This window comes from Coregonus clupeaformis, chromosome 31 (assembly GCF_020615455.1).
Source record: "Coregonus clupeaformis isolate EN_2021a chromosome 31, ASM2061545v1, whole genome shotgun sequence".
Classification (NCBI taxonomy): domain Eukaryota; kingdom Metazoa; phylum Chordata; class Actinopteri; order Salmoniformes; family Salmonidae; genus Coregonus; species Coregonus clupeaformis.
The window spans coordinates 41,429,210-41,451,709 of NC_059222.1; the positions used below are offsets into that span (position 1 = coordinate 41,429,210).

Sequence of the window (22,500 nt, forward strand, 5' to 3'; positions counted from 1 at the left end):
GGATGGGGGATAAGCCCAGTAGTGGTCCAGGGCAGTGGGGGATAAGCCCAGTAGTGGTCCAGGGCAGTGGGGATAAGCCCAGTAGTGGTCCAGGGCAGTGGGGATGGGGGATAAGCCCAGTAGTGGTCCAGGGCAGTGGGGGATAAGCCCAGTAGTGGTCCAGGGCAGTGGGGGATAAGCCCAGTAGTGGTCCAGGGCAGTGGGGATAGGCCCAGTAGTAGTCCAGTGTTAGGGCGTTGGTCAAAGAGCCAGAATATACAGTATAGTATCCCCTGACATCCTTGAAGACTCCTCACTGAAAACACTCCAGTCTACTGCAAGGTTTCCATCACTTTGTCAAGGAGAGACTAAAGGCACAAAACTTTTCCCTTTATTGTCTCGCCTTTATTTGACCTTTTCCGCTACCTTTTATATTGTATTCCCTTTGAGAAAAGCTGTGAAAGTGACTATATGAATTTGATATGGTTCTCTCTGACAGTCATTCCCTGAAAATCCCCCCTCACAGAGCTGACTTCAAATACTTAAAGCCTCTTATGGAAAGAAAAGTCTTTAAATTTAAATGAACTGATATATATAGAGAGAGAGAGAGAGAGAGAGAGAGAGAGAGAGAGAGAGAGAGAGAGAGAGAGAGAGAGAGAGAGAGAGAGAGAGAGAGAGAGAGAGAGAGAGAGAGAGAGAGAGAGAGAGAGAGAGAGAGAGAGAGAGAGAGAGAGAGAGAGAGAGAGAGAGAGAGAGAGAGACAGAGAGGAGAGAGAGACAGAGAGACAGAGAGACAGAGAGACAGAGACAGAGAGAGAGGGAGACAGAGACAGAGACAGAGACAGAGAGACAGAGAGACAGAGAGAGAGAGAGAGAGAGAGAGAGAGAGAGAGAGAGAGAGAGAGAGAGAGAGAGAGAGAGAGAGAGAGAGAGAGAGAGAGAGAGAGAGAGAGAGAGAGATTTCATTACACTCAGACATGTTAGTCCTACCTGGTTGTTTGGCCACGGGGAGTGACACCTCAGTGAGGGGCAGGATGTAGATATCAGGTCCGTTTTGGGATGCAGGGGACGCCAGGGTGGACAGGTCCGCCTGGTACTCCTCCCCCTCGGCATTCTCAAACTCCTACAGGACAGAGGTCAGACAGGCCATCAAGTTCAGTGTCTTTGAGCAAGGTGAGGTAAAGAATCCCTTAGCTTGATCACACATTTACATCATTTAGCAGACGCTCTTATCCAGAGCAACTTACAAATTGGTGTATTCAACTTATAATAGCCAGTGGGACAACCACCTTTTTTTATGGGGGGAGGGGGAAGAAGGATTACTTTATACTATTCCAGGTATTCCTTAAAGAGGTAGGGTTTCAAGTGTCTCCAGAAGGTGGTCAGTGACTCCGCTGTCCTGGCGTCGTGGGGGAGCTTGTTCCACCATTGGGGTGCCAGAGCATTGAATAGCTTTGACTGGGCTGAGCGGGAACTGTGCTTCCGTAGAGGTAGGGGGGCCAGCAGGCCAGAGGTGGATGAACGTAGTGCCCTCGTTTGGGTGTAGGGTCTGATCAGAGCCTGAAGGTAAGGAGGTGCCGTTCCCCTCACAGCTCCGTAGGCAAGCACCATGGTCTTGTAGTAGATGCGAGCCTCAACTGGAAGCCAGTGGAGTGTGCGGAGGAGCGGGGTGACATGAGAGAACTTGGGAAGGTTGAACACCAGACGGGCTGCAGCGTTCTGGATAAGTTGAAGGGGTTTAATGGCACAGGCAGGGAGCCCAGCCAACAGCGAGTTGCAGTAATCCAGACGGGAGATGACAAGTGCTTGGATTAGGATCTGTGCCGCTTTCTGTGTAAGGTAGGGTCGTACTCTGCTAATGTTGTAGAGCATGAACCTGCAGGATCGGGTCACCACTTTGATGTTAGCGGAGAACGACAGGGTATTGTCCAGGGTCACGCCAAGGCACTCTGGGAGGAGGACACAATGGAGTTGTCAACCGTGATGGCGAGATCATGGAGCGGGCAGTCCTTCCCCGGGAGGAAGAGCAGCTCCGTCTTGCCAAGGAAGAGCAGCTCCGTTCAGCTTGAGGTGGTGATCCGACATCCACACTGATATGTCTGCCAGACATGCAAAGATGCGATTCGCCACCTGGTTATCAGAAGGGGGAAAGGAGAAAATTAATTGTGTGTCGTCTGCGTAGCAATGATAGGAGAGACCATGTGAGGATATGATAGAGCCAAGTGACTTGGTGTATAGAGTGAATAGGAGAGGGCCTAGAACTGAGCCCTGGGGGACAGCAGTGGTGAGAACACGTGGTGCGGAGACAGATTCTCGCCACGCCACCTGGTAGGAGCGACCTGTCAGGTAGGACGCAATCCAAGAGTGAGCAGCGACGGAGATGCCCAACTCGGAGAGGGTGGAGAGGAGGATCTGATGGTTCACAGCATCAAAGGCAGCAGATAGGTCTAGAAGGATAAGAGCAGAGGAGAGAGAGTTAGCTTTAGCAGTGCGGAGAGCCTCCGTGACACAGAGAAGAGCAGTCTCAGTTGAATGACCAGTCTTGAAACCTGACTGGTTTGGATCAAGAAGGTAATTCTGAGAGAGATAGCAGGAGAGTTGTTGACATCGGAGGGATCGAGTGTAGGTTTTTTGAGGAGGGGTGCAACTCTCGCTCTCTTGAAGACGGAAGGGACATGGCCAGCGGTCAAGGATGAGCTGATGAGCAAGGTGAGGTAAGGGAGAAGGTCTCCGGAAATGGTCTGGAGAAGAGAGGAGGGGAGGGGATAGGGTCAAGCGGGCAGGTTGTTGGGCGGCCGGCCATCACAAGTCGCAAGATTTCATCTGGAGAGAGAGGGGAGAAAGATAGGGCAGTGTGAGCAGGACCAGCGGTGTCATTTGTGTTAATAAATGAGGATCGGATGTCGTCAACCTTCTTTTCAAAATGGTTGACGAAGTCATCCACAGAGAGGGATGAGGGAGGGGGAGGATGAGGGGGATTCAGCAGGGAGGAGAAGATGGCAAAGAGCTTCCTAGGGTTAGAGGCAGAGGCTTGAAATTTAGAGTGGTAGAAAGTGGCTTTAGCAGCGGAAACAGAGGAAGAGAATGTAGAGAGGAGGGAGTGGAAAGATGACAGGTCCGCAGGGAGTCTAGTTTTCCTCCATTTCCGCTCGGCTGCCCGGAGCCCTCTTCTGTGAGCTCGCAATGAGTCATCAAGCCACGGAGCAGGAGGGGAGGACCGAGCCGGCCGGGAGGATAGGGGACATAGAGAGTCAAAAGATGCAGAAAGGGAGGTGAGGAGGGTTGAGGAGGCAGAATCAGGAGATCGGCGGGAGAAGGATTTAGCAGAGGGAAGTGATGATAGGATGGAAGAGGAGAGAGTAGCGGGAGAGAGAGAGCGAAGGTTGCGATGGCACATTACCATCGGAGTAGGGGCAGAGTGAGTAGTGTTGGAGGAGAGTAAGAGAGAAAAGGATACAAAGTAGTGGTCGGAGACTTGGAGGGGAGTTGCAATGAGATCACATTTACATTTACGTCATTTAGCAGACGCTCTTATCCAGAGCGACTTACAAATAGGTGCATTCACCTTATAGTCAGTGGGATAACCACTTTATAATGTTTTTTATTATTATTATTTTTTTATTATTTTTTTTTTGGAGTAAGGGGGGGAGAAGGATTACTTTATCCTATCCCAGGTATTCCTTAAAGAGGTGGGGTTTCAAATGTCTCCGGAAGGTGGTGAGTGACTCCGCTGTCCTGGCGTCGTGAGGGAGCTTGTTCCACCATTGGGGTGCCAGAAGAACTGCATCTAGTAAAGATGAGGTCAAGTGTATTGCCTGCCTTGTGAGTAGGGGGGGGCGGTGAGAGGGTGAGGTCAAAAGAGGAAAGGAGTGGAAAGAAGAGGCAGAGAGAAATGAGTCAAAGGCAGACGTAGGGAGGTTAAAGTCACCCAGAACTGTGAGGGGTGAGCCATCCTCAGGAAAGGAACTTATCAAGGCGTCAAGCTCATTGATGAACTCTCCAAGGGAACCTTTCAAAGTTATTGGAAAAACAAGATGATTTATATAGCAGTGATTCTGTGCAGTCCGACTAAAATGTAGTCGATAAAACGGACATAATAACCTTAAAAATTGTTTTCCCTGCAGTATACCAGAACCTAATCCAATCCTGGGAATCCATTTGTCCCCATAGCAGAGATCAATTGGTTGAGAGAGGAAATTAGGTCTTTACCAACCACAGGTCCTCTACACTGTACAAAACACCATGATTGTGAAACCATGAAAAGTAGTGCATCTAACCTGAGATCTGGTGGTGAGAGGGTGTTTGAATGGAAACCCCCGACTTCTGGGGTTTCTTGAGATCGATTGGAATTTTATACACATTTAGAAATTGACTAAAAAAACAACCAACATAAAAATGTACGCAATCATTTTAATGATTTGTTCATTTCATTTTTTTTCTCCAACTGAATGTTTCTCAAAATGTAAGTATATTTTATATGAGTCAAAACTGTTCGCTGCTCTTGCACCCCAATGGTGGAACAAGCTCCCTCACGACGCCAGGACAGCGGAGTCACTCACCACCTTCCGGAGACATTTGAAACCCCACCTCTTTAAGGAATACCTGGGATAGGATAAAGTAATCCTTCTCCCCCCCCACACACAAAAATAAAGAAATTGTAAAGTGGTTATCCCACTGGCTATAAGGTGAATGCACCAATTTGTAAGTCACTCTGGATAAGAGCGTCTGCTAAATGACGTAAATGTAATGTAAATGTAATGAGCATAACCATTTAGTGATTGAATTCATTCGAAGTTTGGTTTTAATCTCCTTGCCACGTGGCTCTGTTTTTAGAGGATTCTGGGTAGGGCTGCTACGGTGACCGTATTACCGCCACACCGGCAGTCACGAGTCATGACCGCAGTCACATTCCACGTGACCATTTAGTCACGGTAAATAGGCTTCTCCAAGCTCTGATGCTGCTGATGGTCATTAGTAGCCTACCAAACTTGCTAACTGCCTGGTACTCAGCACTCCATTGTCCCTCTAATCACTCTGACATCAATGACAATCAATGACATCAATGCAAATCGAAAATCAAATCAAACACTTCATGAGAGCCCATGAACTCATGTTGCACAACAATTCTATATGCTATGCAATTGCGTGACAAACAGAGTGATGGCCTCTATTAAAAAGAGGAGGATCCCATCAGCTTTCTATAAGCTAGGCCTACTATATTTATTTCTCAACACTTCCAATATTAAGCACATTGCACAACAGGAGTATAGACTACTTCGGTGGCATGAAAATGAACCAAGGGAAAAGCGTCCTCCATTCGCTATTTAAGTGCATAGATGACATGTCTTTTTTTCCCCCTGCACCTGTTTCGAGACATGTGCATGATAATGGTCCATTGTAAATCAAAACTAATTTCACACATACATTATTTAGTGTATGTAAAGACAAGATTAAATCAAGAATAGTCTGATGGGTGACAATATTAGCCTATCACCAGCTTGTGTGCAGTGAGGCAAGAAACAGAGCATAACTATTTTATTATTTATTGAAACAGAGCATAAGTATTTTTTTGCGACTTTTTCAAATCCTATTCCTACACCTCATGTAGCCTATCCCATAGGCCTATACTGTATGTTTTGATAAGGTTTGTATCACAACTAAAGTGGCCAAATAACTTCTCAAAATTAAGCACATGAATCCGCTTTACAACCGGTGTAGAGTCTAACTGGCATGCATAGGCGACGCTTGAGTTTCAAGTATTGGGAAAATCATTTTCACCATAAAAATGCACCTTTATAATAAAGCATTACATGCATAATCGCATTTGTGGTCACTTTTGAGAATAGTGTTTTCCCGCTAATTGATTGCATTTTGGAACATTCACGCTTATAGCCTACTGCCGTGTGCTGTGCTTATAACGTGAAGAAATAGCCTAATAGTTTATCAACATTTTAAGATAAAAGTTCTGATCTGTTGCATCAGCTTCATTGCTTTTAAACGTTTTTGTTTTATGCGAGTGGATTAATTTGGGATGTATCGCATCCCACAACTGTCCCAGACCTATGTTTGGAATATTTATTTCTCGCACAGAAGGACAAGTTGACCAATAGAATAGGTCAACTTTTGTACTATGGGGGATAGTAGATTGACATAGGCTAGCGCTTTTGCTGTTCGTTAGGCCTACTAATCTTGCTGGCTGATGAAAAGTAAATGTGGACAGTTCTAACATCTTCAATACGCGCCTCGGAATTCGATAAGGACGTGCGCAGTTGCTTCCCCAATGTGTCTGTCTTCACTTGTAGCCTATTTCGGAGCTGAGATGCCTGTGAGAAGAACCTAATCACGTGACGGGCATTGGCTAATAAGAATTGAGATATCTGTGAGAGCCGTGTGAGTGAGAGGTGCTTCGGAACATGCAGCCGGGAGAAGGGAATTATAATTATTATATTTAGCCCAAGGGCACAACGGCCACTGGCCGCAAAAGGCATGGATTTTTTTAGGGGGCATTATGGCCACACTAGGGGGATGCTGCCATGAAATTTGAGGCATTATCAAGTGCTTGTCAATTGTGAATGAGAGACTGATTAAGTGTGTGCAGTCTGCGTAAGAAACAGAGCAGAGCTCATGCCTTTCATGAGACTTTATTCAAATCATCACAACTAAAGTTACATAAATAACTCTAAATTAAGCATAAAGGAGGACCTGTTTCTTTGTTAACCGCTCAACACAGAATAGCCACATGTCCGCACTCCCTCAAATCGTTTGGAGAAAACATCCTTTCTATGTTCAATAGTATTCTTCATACTATAAAATAATATAAAAATAATGCCACGGAATTCTAAGCAAATCTTGTCTGCTAAATGAACTAGTGTAGCCCACAGCCATATGGCATAGCCAGATCAGGGCCTAACATAAGGACAACTGAGAGTATGCTATTCTGTTCTTCTGAAATAGACTACATTTTCTTCATACCATGTTTCTTTAGACCTGTCTAAAATAAATAATAGATTTATTGTGATGGTGTAGGCTATATTACATGGATTTATTATACATTTTTAAATGTAGATGTTCCAAAGGTCTGCATCAGTGGCTTGTAGGCTATGTGTGGAAGCCAGGAGATGCTAAATGTGTTTGTTAATTAACGGTCAATTACCGTGAGACAGGCAGTTATTTGCTTGACAATCACCGGCTGACAAAATTTAATGAACGCCACAGCCCTAATTGTGGGTAGTTCAACATTTTTAGACTTTATAATTATTTTATACAATGTTATATCCATGTTTGAAGAAAGAAAAGTATATTTATATATTGGTATTAAGCAGCTTGTTGTGCCATGATGCGTAGTGGATCATGATGAACGGATATTTTAGAACCGTCAGGCAAAATTAAGTTAAATGATGAGACCAGATTCCCACATTTGTAACTTTGATTGTACAGTAGAAGCAAATTCAGTATCCTGCAATGCTTGTTGTAAATCCTCTAGTTAACACTGGTGGATTAAGCACTGTGCTCAACAATGCCTGTCAAAATGGGTAAAATTTTCAAATGATCAGATACATAAGTCAATGAAAATACTCTAGAAGAAGTGCTCTAATTCTGCACTAAACAGAAGTTGAAACATCAAAATACTATTTTCAACTGTTTCCGGTAGTGCTCCCAGTCCCTGGCAAGGTGTAATCTAAGCAGTGTTAATCAATCAACACACCCGTGTAATGTTTCAAAACATCTCGAAAATAATGTGTTTCAATACTCCTGCAAAGTGAAGGTTTTGTCTCCTTAACGTTGGTGGCAGCTCAGTTTCCACTAGTTTTGGTCTTCCAAAGCACTTTATTTTAATAGTGTACAGTAAGACATCAGATCCATTCTGAAGACTACCACACTAAGACAGATTGGATATTAAAGAGGAATTCGCTTGGAGAGATCTCCAAAGCTGTGAGTGTGTGAGTGTGTGAGAGTGTGAGAGAGTGAGAGAGAGATGGAAGGAAGAGACAGAGAGAGAGATGCAAGGGAGGAGAGAGAGGGAATTGGCAGGATTTGGATAGCGGATATCAGTGTAAAAGCTCCTCAGTTGTAAGGAGTTTAGTGGTGGGGTGGAAACTATGGAAAACTGTGACCCGCTTTAACCTCCTCCTGCACCCACTCCCCTGACTCCCCCCATCCTCCTCACCCCTCCTCACATCATGTCCCACGTGAAAACACACACACATATGCGGTCGCATGCACAGACAGACGCACGCACGCACACACACACACACACACACACACACACACACACACCCTCCCTCTGGTCTCCAGGTCCAGAGCTTCACACGGCCCTTCGCAACCCTCCAAACATATGTTTCAGGATCAGAGGGCTGGCGACACAGCCCTCTAACACGTACCCTTACAGAGATATTCACAGCTACAGAGTTCAAAATAACCATATCACATCTCTCTCCCACACATACAGCTACATAGATCTAACATAAACACGCAGCCCTCTCCCAGCTCTCCCAGCCCTCTCCCACATAGCTGCAAAGATCACACAAGACAATATAAGATATATTTAGGCTTGCTTTGATTTCACTTTTTGCAGTGCACACAGGCGCGCACGTACGTGCGCACAGCACAGTGCTCTCACACATAAATAATACATATTTTATAGCGCTTTTCAAGGACTCAATTTCACTTCACAATTGTAGAAACAAGAAAACTTTAAACAAAAATGTAAACGAAACAACACTTACATGTAAACGATACATGTACAACTATTGTACTAAATCCAGTGGCGGCATCAAAGCACTCTCCGCTAAAAACACTACAAATGGAATCATTTCCATTACAACAAGCATTAGGACTCTTTCACAGAACTCATTCACAGCTAGAGTTCAGGCTACAACCTCTGCTAACATCCACATAACATCCATCTCCATCTGTTCTTACCTGAGCTCAAGTTCCATTGGGAAAGCCGGCATGTTGGTCACTCACACGACACAAGTTCACTTGTACCCTGTACCCGAATGTCTCAGCAGAACAAACAAGCTGAAAGCACCTGCAAACTCCCACTCCCTACTCCACCCCCCCAAGCTGAAAGAAACTCCACCCCCCTCCCACTCAAGCTGAAATAAACTCCACCCCCCCTCACACTCAAGCTGAAAGAAACTCCACCCCCCACCCAAGCTGAAAGAAACTCCACCCCCCCTCCCACCCAAGCTGATATAAACTCCACCCCCCCTCACACCCAAGCTGAAAGAAACTCCCACTCACCAACACACAACCTCCCCAGGGCCCCATGAAGGCCCAGCTGGTTTGAAGGGCATGCGGGTGGCGGTGCCAAACACAGGGACTACATTGAGACCAAGGTCCTGCAGCTGAGAGAGACTTTTCCAGCAGATAGCTGCTATCTAGCGCTCCAGTGAGACCAGAATGGTCTATCTCAATGTCACGGATGGAGAGAGAGAGAGGGAAAGAAGGATGGAGAGAAAGAGAGGGAATGAAGGATGGAGAGAAAGAGGGAGCGTTAAAGGGAGGAGAAGTGTCTCCCAGTCCAACAGGCAGTTCCTGTGCTCCTCCCGAGAGAAGGGAGGGAGAGAGACAGGAAAGAAAGAAAGTGGGAGGGGGCAATTGAGAAAACGAGAGAAATGGAGCCCCCACAAAAATTTAGACAAAAGGAGTGGGGGGGGGGGACATCACTCTCTCCCCCTCTTCTCTACTTCTCTCTCTTCTCCAGCCGGGGAACATGTGCAGGGCAGGCCTCTTCCCCACAATGATGTGCGAGCACACACACACACACACACACAATAAATATTCTTAAAATCCCCTCTTCCTGCTCTGGGAGAGGCTGTATCTCATTCCAGAAGGAGGCCCTGGGGTCTGGGAAGTTGGATGCACTGTGGGCTCTGGGGTATGCCCTTCCTCACGCCCTCTCACCCCTTCCTCCCTCTCCTCTCCCTCTCCTCTCTTTCTCCCTCTCCTCTCCTCTCTTCTCCCTCTCCTCTCCTCTCCACACTTTCTCCCTCTTCCTCTCCTCTCCTCTCCTCAATTTCTCCCTCTCCTCTCCTCTCCTCTCCTCTCTTTCTCCCTTTCCCCAAACAATGCATGCAGAGCAGAATTAGGACTATACCCGCTAGTTATCAAGTTCCAGAAGAGAGCTGTTCAATTTTACCACCACCTAAAAGGACGAGATGCCCACATATTCCCCCAGAGGACAGCAACACAATTAGACCCAACCATACCATGGGAAAGCAAAAACTATTTGACACACTGGAAAGAATCAACCAAAAAACAGAGCAAACTGGAATGCTATCTGACCCTGAACAGAGAGCGTACAGTGGCAGAATACCTGACCACTGTGACTGACCCAAACTTAAGGAAAGCTTTGACTATGTACAGACTCAGCGAGCATAGCCTTGCTATTGAGAAAGGCCGCCGTAGGCAGACCTGGCTCTCAAGAGAAGACAGGCTATGTGCACACTGCCCACAAAATGAGGTGGAAACTGAGCTGCACTTCCTAACCTCCTGCCAAATGTATGACCATATTAGAGACACATATTTCCCTCAGATTACACAGATCCACAAAGAATTTGAAAACAAATGAAGTGAAGACAAACACCATTGGAAATACTACTAATATGTATCTGTTTATTTATCTTCCCCTACTATTCGTACTACAACTATTTGCACATTGTGAAAACACTGATAATATAACACTTGAAATGTCTATCTTTTTAAAACCTTTGAGTGCAATATTTACTGTTAATTTCTAACAATTTGTTGTTGATGTTGTTTTGTGTCTTTTCGCTTTTGTTTATTGTTTATTTCACTTGCTTTGGCAATGTAAACATGTTTCCCATGCCAATAAAGCCCCACTGAATTGAACTAAATTGAATTGAGAGACGGGGAGCGAGTGAGAGAAATTGAAGTTCTAAGACAGAAGAAATGAAAGACGAGCAATCATTGGTGATTAACAAGACTATCAGCCTTCCCCAGTGACAGATCCTTGACAGGCCTCAGGAATGACCTCCTTCCCCCGTTCTTCGCATGCTTTCTCTTATTGTGTTTTTCAAAGTCACTGTGGCATGAATCTGCCTTTGAAGCAGAGGGGGGAAACTGTAGGTGACTTGCATTATGTTAATGACACATTACTGGGGTATCAGTGTCTATGTTTCACTTTGAAACAATCCTCTGTGTACAGATGAATATAAAGTAGCCTGTAGAAATCACTGTATGGGAGAGGCCTTCTGTTTGTGAGACAGATGGGCATCATTGAAGATGTTCCTGCTGTTGTAACATGGTGTTCTGCTAACTGATGTAGTTACTATAAAACTCCTGTCTTTTATCGGAAGAGGGCAAGCCATTTCTGCATCACACACGCACGCACACACACACACACACACGCATGACGCACAAACACACGCATGATGCACACACACACACAGAGACACACATACACACGCACAGACATGCATGACGCACGCACACTCGCACGCACACACACAGACACACACACGCGCACGCACACACACACAGACACGCATGATGCACGCACGCACGCACACACACACAGACGCACGCACACACACACACACACACACACAGACACACACGCACACACACAGACACACACACACGCACGCACACACACACCCCTACACAAACTCTTGCCCACAGTAGAAAAAGCATGAGACACATTCATTGAAAAGTTAATCGTTCTGCTCAAAAGGTCTCAAAGAACTCAACTCAACTCAACGTACCTCCTCAAGGTATCTGGGAGAGGTTCTCTGGAAGACACACACACAGTCTCTGGTTTTATCTGACAGCAGCGTAACATTTCAAACCATCTAAATGGACACTCTGTGTTTGTGTGCAAAGGCACTTCAAAATGGCACCAGAGAAAATGGTGCGGTGTGTGTGTGTGCCTCACCTTGAAGCCGATGTGCCCCTTCTTGCAGCAGAGGCAGGCCAGCATGAGGAAGACGAAGGTGAAGAGCCCAGAGAAGGAAACAGCCACCACCGCCAGAGACGACGGCCACGACAGTCCACTCAGCGGAGCGCCATCTGCAGGACAGACAGAGGAAGAGAGCCAATCAATATCTTTATTGACCCAGTTGGGAAATTTGTAGTCAGGGTTATAACAATAAAAACAACATTAAAACAATGACAACCATACAACATACACTGAGTGTACAAAACATTAGAAATAACTTCCTAATATGGAGTTGCACCCCCCCTTTTGCCCTCAGAACAGCCACAATTCGTCGGGACATGGACTCTACAAGGTGTCTCTACAAGCGTTGCACAGGGATGCTGGTCCACGTTGACGCCAATGCTTACCACAGTTGTGTCAAGTTGGCTGGATGGACTTTGGGTGGTGGACCATTCTTGATACACACCAGTGGAGGCTGCTGAGGGGAGGACGGCTCATAATAATGGCTGAAATGGAGCTAATGGAATGGCACCAAACACAAGGAAACCATGTGTTTGATACCATTCCACATATTCAGCTCCAGCATTACCATCAGCCCGTCCGCCCCAATTAAGGTGCCACCAACCTCCTGTGATCTACACGGGAAACTGTTGACTGTGAAAAACCCAGCATCGTTGCAGTTCTTGACACAACCCGGTGCACCTGGCACCTACTACCATACCCCGTTCAAAGGCACTTAAATATTTTTGTCTTGCCCATTCGACCTCTGAATGGCACACTTACACAATCCATGTCTCAATTGTCTCAAGGCTTAAAAATCATTTTACAACCTGTCTCCTCCCCTTCATCTACACTGATTGAAGTGAATTGAACATCAATAAGGGATCATAGCTTTCACCTGGATTCACCTGGTCAGTCTGTCATGGAAAGAGCAGGTGTTGCTAATGTTTTGTACACTCAGTGAACGTACACATAAGATAAATAGTGAGATTGGTTACAGTCTTAAAATCATCAAATAGTAGCAGTCATTGTGCAGAAGAAGCCAGACAGAACTTCATGCTGCAAAGGCATTAGTATCTTCTTCTACTAAAGACATGCATTATGTTATTTAGCAGACGCTCTTATCCAGAGAAATTAAGGTTAAGTGCCTTGCTCATGGGCTCATCGACAGAGTTTTCACCTAGTAAGCTTGGGGATTTGAACCAGCAACCTTTCGGTTACTCGCCCAACACTCTTAACCGCAAGGCTTCCTACCACTAGGGGAGACAGAGGAGACATGGCGAGAGAGGAGCCTGCCCTGCAGTTGTTAAACAGACATATTGGGAGGTCTATATTGTATTAATGTGTGGTTAAGTACAGTCAATTAAATTAATATAGTAATATTTTCAGGGCTGTTATTCAGCAAACACTTTCGTTAGACATTTCCTAGATCATTTATCACCATTGGTTTAACGCGATTCAAACAAATATTATGTGGAAGTGCTTTTAATATGCTATGAATCAGCGATTTGGATAACAGCATATTTTCCAGTGTTGCTTTGCACCTGAAATAAAATAATTATACTTTTGCATAATACACTATAGCGGAAATAAAATTAACTCAAATACATTTTCTTTCATCTCTGATCTTCTGTATCTTAGTGAGCGAGAGAGAGAGAGAGAGAGAGAGAGAGAGAGAGAGAGAGAGAGAGAGAGAGAGAGAGAGAGAGAGAGACAGAGAGAGAGAGACAGAGAGAGACAGACAGACAGAGACAGACAGAGAGAGAGAGAGAGAGAGAGAGAGAGAGAGAGACAGAGAGACAGAGAGAGAGAGAGAGAGAGAGAGAGAGAGAGACAGAGAGAGAGAGAGAGAGAGAGAGAGAGAGACAGAGAGAGACAGAGAGAGACAGAGAGAGAGAGAGAGAGAGAGAGACAGAGAGAGAGAGAGAGAGAGAGAGAGACAGAGAGAGAGAGAGAGAGAGAGAGAGAGACAGAGAGAGAGAGAGAGAGAGACAGAGAGAGAGAGGGAGAGAGAGAGAGACAGAGAGAGAGAGAGAGACGGAGAGAGAGGGAGAGAGAGGGAGAGAGAGAGACAGAGAGAGAGAGAGAGAGAGAGACAGAGAGAGAGAGAGACACAGAGACAGAGAGACAGAGAGACAGAGAGACAGAGAGAGACAGAGACAGAGACAGAGAGAGAGAGAGAGAGAGAGAGAGAGAGAGAGAGAGAGAGAGAGAGAGAGAGAGAGAGAGAGAGAGAGAGAGAGAGAGAGAGAGAGAGTGAGAGAGTGAGAGAGTGAGAGAGTGAGAGAGAGAGAGAGAGAGAGAGAGAGAGAGAGAGTGAGAGAGTGAGAGAGTGAGAGAGTGAGAGAGAGAGAGAGAGAGAGTGAGAGAGTGAGAGAGAGAGAGAGAGAGAGAGAGAGGACAAGCTTTGGTTGCAGAGTTAGTGACAGTATAAATCCTCTAGTGTAGTGATCATCCAACAGCCAACAGCATGCTTAATTTGCACCTAATTTACACTTGGCAGATACAGTAGCTAGATCCTATTATGAGGGGATCATGGTAGCTCCTATGGAGTCATTTGTGTGTCTGAAATGGGACCCTATTCCCCTATGGTCCCTGGTCAAATGTAGTGCACTATGGTGAATAGGGTGCCATTTCAGACACAACCTACTTTCTCTACAGAAGTCCTTGGTTGATCGAATTGTGATGCAAGGCGAAACACACACACACAACGTAAGGCGAAATGTAATTATGCTGAAATATGAATTACAGGTTGATGTCGTTGTTCTTACTTTGTTCTACTGTACGTTATAATCTTAGCTGTGAACTGCGTGTTGATTTTGGCCAATCTTTAGAATTGTTTTGAATAATATCTCGCATCTCATTTTGTCACTGAGCATCAAGATTTATTTTTACACAACACAGGGTTGAGAAGGACACAGGGTTGAGAAGGACACAGGGTTGAGAAGGACACAGGGTTGAGAAGGACACGGGGTTGAGAAGGACACAGGGTTGAGAAGGACACAGGGTTGAGAAGGACACAGGGTTGAGAAGGACACAGGGTTGAGAGGGACAGCGGTTACCATGGAAACAGATTGGACGACCAGCCAAATAGGATTGCCTTCAGCTGTAAATCTCCCCTGTTGATCCATGCCAAAACACACACACACACACACACACATCAGTATGACGGTACAATGGGGGGCCGTACCAAGACCAGGGCTGAGCACAGCTCCCCATTCATATTGAAGGAGGGTCTCAGATAATAATAATAATAATAATAAAACACTTAAAGCTGTGCTAATACAGCCTTTGTTGAGACCAGAGGAGACAGGAGACAGGGGAGACCGAGGAGACAGAGGAGACAGGGAGGACAGAGGAGACAGGGTAGACAGAGGAGACAGAGGAGACAGGAGAGACAGGGGAGACAGGGGAGACAGTAGATAGAGGAGACAGAGAAGACAGAGGAGACAGGGAGGACAGAGGAGACCGGGAGGACAGAGGAGTCGAGGTAGACAGAGGAGACAGAGTAGATAGAGGAGTCAGAGAGGACAGAAGAGACAGAGGAGACAGGAAAGACAGAGGAGACAGGGGAGACAGAGGAGACAGGGGGGACAGAGGAGACAGGGGAGACAGGGTAGATAGAGGAGAAAGGGTAGACAGAGGAGACAGAGGAGACAGGGGAGACAGAGGAGACATGGGAGACAGAGGAGACAGGGTAGATAGACAGAGACAGAGGAGACAGGAGAGACAGAGGAGACAGGGGAGACAGAGGAGACAGGGTAGATGGACAGAGACAGATGAGACAGGGGAGACAGAGGAGACAGAGGAGACAGGGGAGTCAGGAAGGACAGAGGAGACAGGGAGGACAGGGGAGACAGGGGAGACAGAGGAGACAGAGGAGACAGGGAGTACAGAGGATACAGAGGAGACAGGGAGGACAGAGGAGACAGGGTAGACAGAGGAGACAGGGAGAGACAGAGGAGACAGAGGAGACAGAGGAGACAGGGGAGTCAGGAAGGACAGAGGAGACAGGGAGGACAGGGGAGACAGGGGAGATAGAGGAGACAGGGAGTACAGAGGAGACAGAGGAGACAGGGAGGACAGAGGAGACAGGGTAGACAGAGGAGACAGGGAGGACAGAGGAGACAGGGTAGACAGAGGAGACAGGGAGGACAGAGGAGACAGGGTAGACAGAGGAGACAGAGGAGACAGGAAGGAAAGAGGAGACAGGGAGGACAGAGGAGACAGAGGAGACAGAGGAGACAGGAAGGAAAGAGGAGACAGGGAGGACAGAGGAGACAGAGGAGACAGAGGAGACAGGAAGGAAAGAGGAGACAGGGAGGACAGAAGAGACAGAGGAGACAGGAAGGAAAGAGGAGACAGGGAGGACAGAGGAGACAGAGGAGACAGAGGAGACAGGAAGGAAAGAGGAGACAGGGAGGACAGAGGAGACAGGGTAGACAGGGAGGACAGAGGAGACAGGGGGGGCAGGGGAGACAGGGTGGACAGAGGAGACAGAGGAGAGACATGGAGGACAGGGGAGACAGAGGAGACAGGGAGGACAGAGGAGACAGGGGAGACAGAGGAGACAGGGGAGACAGATGAGACATGGAGGACAGAGGAGAGAGAGGAGATAGGGGGGACTGAGGAGACAGAGGAGATAGTGGAGACAGGGTGGACAGAGGAGACAGGAAGGACAGGGGAGACAGATGAGACAGGGAGGACAGAGGAGACAGGGAGGACAGAGGAGACAGGGAGACAGCGGAGACAGGGGGGACAGGGGAGACAGGAAAGTGAGGAGAGAGAGGAGACAGAGGAGGCAGAGCGAGATAGGAGCCTGCCCTACAGTTAATAAACAGATACATTGTAAAGTCTACAGTATATTGTTTTGTTGTGTGGTTAGAAGGCTAGCTGGGTTTAGCTGTGGACTTGCGTGTGTGTGTGTGTGTGTGTGTGTGTGTGTGTGTGTGTGTGTGTGTGTGTGTGTGACTATGCGAGTGCCATGTTGTTCCTTAGACCAGTTAATGAAAAGACCATTCACCATTCTATTACCCTCTAATATGGGTCAACAATAAATAAATTACTAGACACACACACAGTACACACACACAGTACACACACACACACACACACACACACACACACAGTACATACACACTGCCTCTGTGTTGCGTTGCTGTTGGCTTGCTGGGGAAGATCGATAGCATTGACTCTCACTCCACTAATGAAGCCAGTGCAGATGGAGAATCTCCCTGTCCTGCTCTGAGCTGTAATGAACATAGATCTTAAGAAAGACAAATAGCTGCAAGCTCCCTAAAGGTCCTCTGGGAGACAGAGAAATACACCATGCACATCGCTCCATTTTGGTATTTGGTATTTTATTATGATCCACATTAGCTGTTACGAAAGCTGCAGCTACTCTTCCTGGGGTCCACACAAAACATTAAACATGACATAATATAGAACATTAATAGACAAGGACAGCTCAAGGACAGAACTACATCAATACATAAACACAAACAATCTAGGTCAAATAGGGGAGAGGCGTTGTGACGTGGGTTGTTGCTTTATCTGTTTTTTTAAACCAGGTTTGCTGTTTATTTGAGCAATATGAGATGAACGGAGTTCCATGCAATAATGGCTCTATATAATACTGTACGCTTTCTTGAATTTGTTCTGGATTTGGGGACTGTGAAAAGACCCCTGGTGGGGTAAGTGTGTGTGTGTCAGAGCTGTGTTTGTTGACTATGCAAACAATTTCAAATTTTCAACACATTATTTCTTATAAAAATAATAAGTGATGCAACTAGGTCTTTAACGTGCCGCTCTGTTCTGGACCATCTGCAGCTTAACTAGGTCTTTAACGTGCCGCTCTGTTCTGGACCAGCTGCAGCTTAACTAGGTCTTTAACGTGCCGCTCTGTTCTGGACCAGCTGCAGCTTAACTAGGTCTTTAACGTGCCGCTCTGTTCTGGACCAGCTGCAGCTTAACTAGGTCTTTAACGTGCCGCTCTGTTCTGGACCAGCTGCAGCTTAACTAGGTCTTTAACGTGCCGCTCTGTTCTGGACCAGCTGCAGCTTAACTAGGTCTTTAACGTGCCGCTCTGTTCTGGACCAGCTGCAGCTTAACTAGGTCTTTAACGTGCCGCTCTGTTCTGGACCAGCTGCAGCTTAACTAGGTCTTTAACGTGCCGCTCTGTTCTGGACCAGCTGCAGCTTAACTAGGTCTTTAACGTGCCGCTCTGTTCTGGACCAGCTGCAGCTTAACTAGGTCTTTAACGTGCCGCTCTGTTCTGGACCAGCTGCAGCTTAACTAGGTCTTTAACGTGCCGCTCTGTTCTGGACCAGCTGCAGCTTAACTAGGTCTTTAACGTGCCGCTCTGTTCTGGACCAGCTGCAGCTTAACTAGGTCTTTAACGTGTTCAGGGCCAGCTGCATCTTAACTAGGCCTTTAACGTGTTCAGGGCCAGCTGCAGCTTAACTAGGTCTTTAACGTGTTCAGGGCCAGCTGCAGCTTAACTAGCTCCATTCAACCAGATGCACACCAACCACACAGCACAGCCCTCAGGAGAGGATAACCTTTTTCAGAGAGAGCACTGTTTTGTTAGTGAGCTGTAGTTGTAGCAGTAGCTGTAGTTGTAGCAGTAGCTGTAGTTGTAGCAGTAGCTGTAGTTGTAGCAGTAGCTGTAGCTGTAGTTGTAGCTGTAGTTGTAGCAGTAGTTGTAGCAGTAGCTGTAGTTGTAGCAGTAGTTGTAGCAGTAGTTGTAGCAGTAGCTGAAGCAGTAGTTGTAGCAGTAGCTGTAGTTGTAGCAGTAGCTGAAGCAGTAGTTGTAGTTGTAGCTGTAGTTGTAGCTGTAGTTGTAGCAGTAGCTGTAGTTGTAGCAGTAGCTGTAGTTGTAGTTGTAGCTGTAGTTGTAGCAGTAGCTGTAGTTGTAGTTGTAGTTGTAGCAGTAGCTGTAGTTGTAGCTGTAGTTGTAGTTGTAGCTGTAGTTGTAGCTGTAGTTGTAGCTGTAGCTGTAGTTGTAGCTGTAGTTGTAGCAGTAGCTGTAGCTGTAGCAGTAGCTGTAGCTGTAGTTGTAGTTGTCGCTGTAGTTGTAGCAGTAGCTGTAGTTGTAGCTGTAGTTGTAGCTGTAGTTGTCGCTGTAGTTGTAGCAGTAGTTGTAGTTGTAGCTGTAGTTGTAGCTGTAGTTGTAGCTGTAGTTGTAGCAGTAGATGTAGTTGTAGCTGTAGTTGTCGCTGTAGTTGTAGAAGTAGCTGTAGTTGTAGTTGTAGTTGTAGCAGTAGCTGTAGTTGTAGCTGTAGTTGTAGCTGTAGTTGTAGCTGTAGTTGTAGCAGTAGCTGTAGTTGTAGCTGTAGTTGTAGCTGTAGTTGTAGCTGTAGTTGTCGCTGTAGTTGTAGCTGTAGTTGTCGCTGTAGTTGTAGCAGTAGCTGTAGTTGTAGCTGTAGTTGTAGCTGTAGTTGTCGCTGTAGTTGTAGCAGTAGCTGTAGTTGTAGCTGTAGTTGTAGCTGTAGTTGTAGCTGTAGTTGTCGCTGTAGTTGTAGCAGTAGTTGTAGCAGTAGCTGTAGTTGTAGCAGTAGTTGTAGTTGTAGCTGTAGTTGTAGCTGTAGTTGTAGCTGTAGTTGTCGCTGTAGTTGTAGCTGTAGTTGTAGTTGTAGCTGTAGTTGTAGCTGTAGTTGTCGCTGTAGTTGTAGCAGTAGCTGTAGTTGTAGCTGTAGTTGTAGCTGTAGTTGTAGCTGTAGTTGTAGCTGTAGCTGTAGTTGTAGCAGTAGTTGTAGCAGTAGCTGTAGTTGTAGCAGTAGCTGAAGCAGTAGTTGTAGCAGTAGCTGTAGTTGTAGCTGTAGTTGTAGCTGTAGTTGTGTAGAAACCTCTTGCCTCCCGTTGAGTGACTCAAGGGTGGTAGCCATTTTTAGCCCTGGGAAGTTGAGAGAGCTGAAAACCACTCTGATGACTCAATGATGAAAGGAAGAGATTGTGGAGGAGAGGAGAGTTAGGGGGAGAAGAGAGAAGAGGATGGGAGGAGAGGAGAGAGAGGGAGAGAGTGTGGGGGTGAGTGGGAGGGCTTTCTACCCAGAAGCCCTTTCTTTCCCCCTGGCGTATTCTCCAGCACTTACAGGAACACAGAAACTAAGAGGCCTTGCTTTGCCTTTGGTTTCTGACTAGTCTGAGCCGAACAGAACTGGATTGGAGTGGTGTTGTATTTTAAACTGTTGAGCCAAGGCAGTCTGTTTTCTCCAATGCTTTGTGAATGAATGAATGAATGAATGAATGAATGAATTACCTGTCTGAGCTGTCATTACTGTCATGGCTGGCCTCTTGTCAGTGTGCCCTGAGCTCCGGGTTTAGAAACAGGACTAGCTCATTCAAACTCCCCTGAGCTTCAGATGTAGAAACAGGACTGGCTCATTCAAACTCCCCTGAGCTCCGGGTTTAGAAACAGGACTAGCTCATTCAAACTCCCCTGAGCTTCAGATGTAGAAACAGGACTGGCTCATTCAAACTCCCCTGAGCTCCGTGCATAGAAACAAGACTAGCTCATTCAAACTCCTCTGAGCTTCAGATGTAGAAACAGGACTGGCTCATTCAAACTCCCCTGAGCTCCGTGCATAGAAACAAGACTAGCTCATTCAAACTCCCCTGAGCTCTGTGCGTAGAAACAAGACTAGCTCATTCAAACTCCCCTGAGCTCCGTGCGTAGAAACAGGACTAGCTCAGGCAGTATAGACTGACAGGGTGTATATGTATGTCCTGGTGCTGACAGAGGGTATGTTGGTCCTCTTATCACAGCTCTGTCAGCAGCACAACCCTCTGGCTATAAGCCTGTCTCTATGGAGCACTAGTATTAACACTGAACAATTCACACACCATACAGACCATACACTGACACACACTCAATCTGTGGTAGACCAGTGAGGAAACAACCGTGACCAATCGTGGGGGCTTTGCCTTATGAATAACCTCTGGAAAACTATTTTAGGCCCATACAAGAGAGCTGCCATGCTAGCCAGACCAGAGTGTGCAGTCCTCCGATATGAGGTCACAGTTTTGCCACGACCCGCTCTGCCACACACTGACAACCGAGAGTGTCTCCCTCTAGGACCCAGGGGAGACCGAGGAGTCACAGAGGACAGGTGACCACAACCGTCTTTCACCCACCACCAAGGCCTGGATTTTACTCACAGCGCAGCGCCCTGGACAGCCGACAATGCTGCTTTTAAAGACGTTCGCGGAGATCGCATTCATGGTAAACAATGCACACGTTGGCAGAATCGGAAAATACCTTTGAATGTAAAGCGCGCTGTAACGCCGATCGGACTGAATCCTGGCCCAAGCCTCCCCCCCGCCAGCCACCTACTCCTTAATACCTAAACCCAGCATGGCCCTACGAAAAACAGAGGAACAATATGTCTTCACTATGAGCCTTAGTGAAGAGCATCTGTTCTGAGATCAGCTCTGGTCATCAAACCCCCCCTGAGCAGAGAGAGAACGGCTGGTACCCCCGACCCCCCATGGAGGGACAGGACTGTCCCCTCACCACACAGGCATGGATGCAGGCACATGCTCACACACACACACAAGGATGCACGCATCCACACACTGTTCTCTCCCTTGTCTGTGTGGGACTGAGCTCTTTTCAGACGTTGTAGGTCAGCCCGTACACAGAGTTCTCTTTGTATCCTGTACAATGGAAGCTGTTTAGAGGAGGACGGCTCATAATAATGGTTGGAACGGAGCGAATGGTATGGCACCAAACCATGAGTTTGATGTATTTGATACCATTCCACTGATTCTGCTCCAGCCATTACCACGAGCACGTCCTCCCCAATTAAAATGCCACCAACCTCCTGTATCCCTGTCTTCTGTTCTCAGTATGACATCACTGTCTTCTGTTCTTCGCAGTATGACATCACTTTCTTCTGTTCTTCGCAGTATGACATCACTTTCTTCTGTTCTTCGCAGTATGACATTACATTTACATTTTAGTCATTTAGCAGACGCTCTTATCCAGAGCGGCTTACAGTTAGTGAGTGCATACATTTTTTTCATACTGGCCCCCCGTGAGAATCGAACCCACAACCCTGGCGTTGAAAAGCGCCATGCTCTACCAACTGAGCTACAGGGGACCGTATAGACATCACGGTCTTCTGTTCTTCTCAGTATGACATCACGGTCTTCTGTTCTTCTCAGTATGACATCACGGTCTTCTGTTCTTCTCAGTATGACATCACGGTCTTCTGTTCTTCTCAGTATGACATCACGGTCTTCTGTTCTTCTCAGTATGACATCACGGTCTTCTATTCTTCTCATTATGACATGGCTGTGTGTGTGTGAGATTGTGTGCACGCGCCTCCGGACATGAGTGTGTGTATCTATATAATCCATTCACTGTGTTGTTGGGGAAACATAGACACAAGGTCCAACCGAAACCTCTGCTTTTAACCCAACCGACTGGCAGACATGCGCCCAGGTAGCTGTTGTTGTGGGGGGTTAAGTGCCTTGCTCAAGGGCACAACAGCAGATAATGGCATCTAGAATTTGATACCAACAACCCTCCGGGTACCAGCTCACATTCCGCCTGATTTTTCCCATCAGACCCAGGATTAGAACTGGTAACCCTCCGGCTGCTGGCTCTCCTC

The 22,500-nt window shown here is 46.7% G+C and overlaps 1 protein-coding gene across 1 annotated transcript in view; it reads right to left on the reverse strand.

Moving 5' to 3' along the window:
- Positions 1-22,500, reverse strand: part of LOC121547871 (serine/threonine-protein kinase LMTK1) — a 98,453-nt gene that overhangs the window by 31,956 nt on the left and 43,997 nt on the right. The window contains exons 2-3 of the mRNA XM_045209900.1: positions 11,882-12,015; positions 970-1,102 (exon numbers count right to left, since the gene is read on the reverse strand). Of these exons, the coding sequence (XP_045065835.1) occupies positions 970-1,102; positions 11,882-12,015 (267 nt within the window). The remainder of the gene's footprint in view (positions 1-969; positions 1,103-11,881; positions 12,016-22,500) is intronic.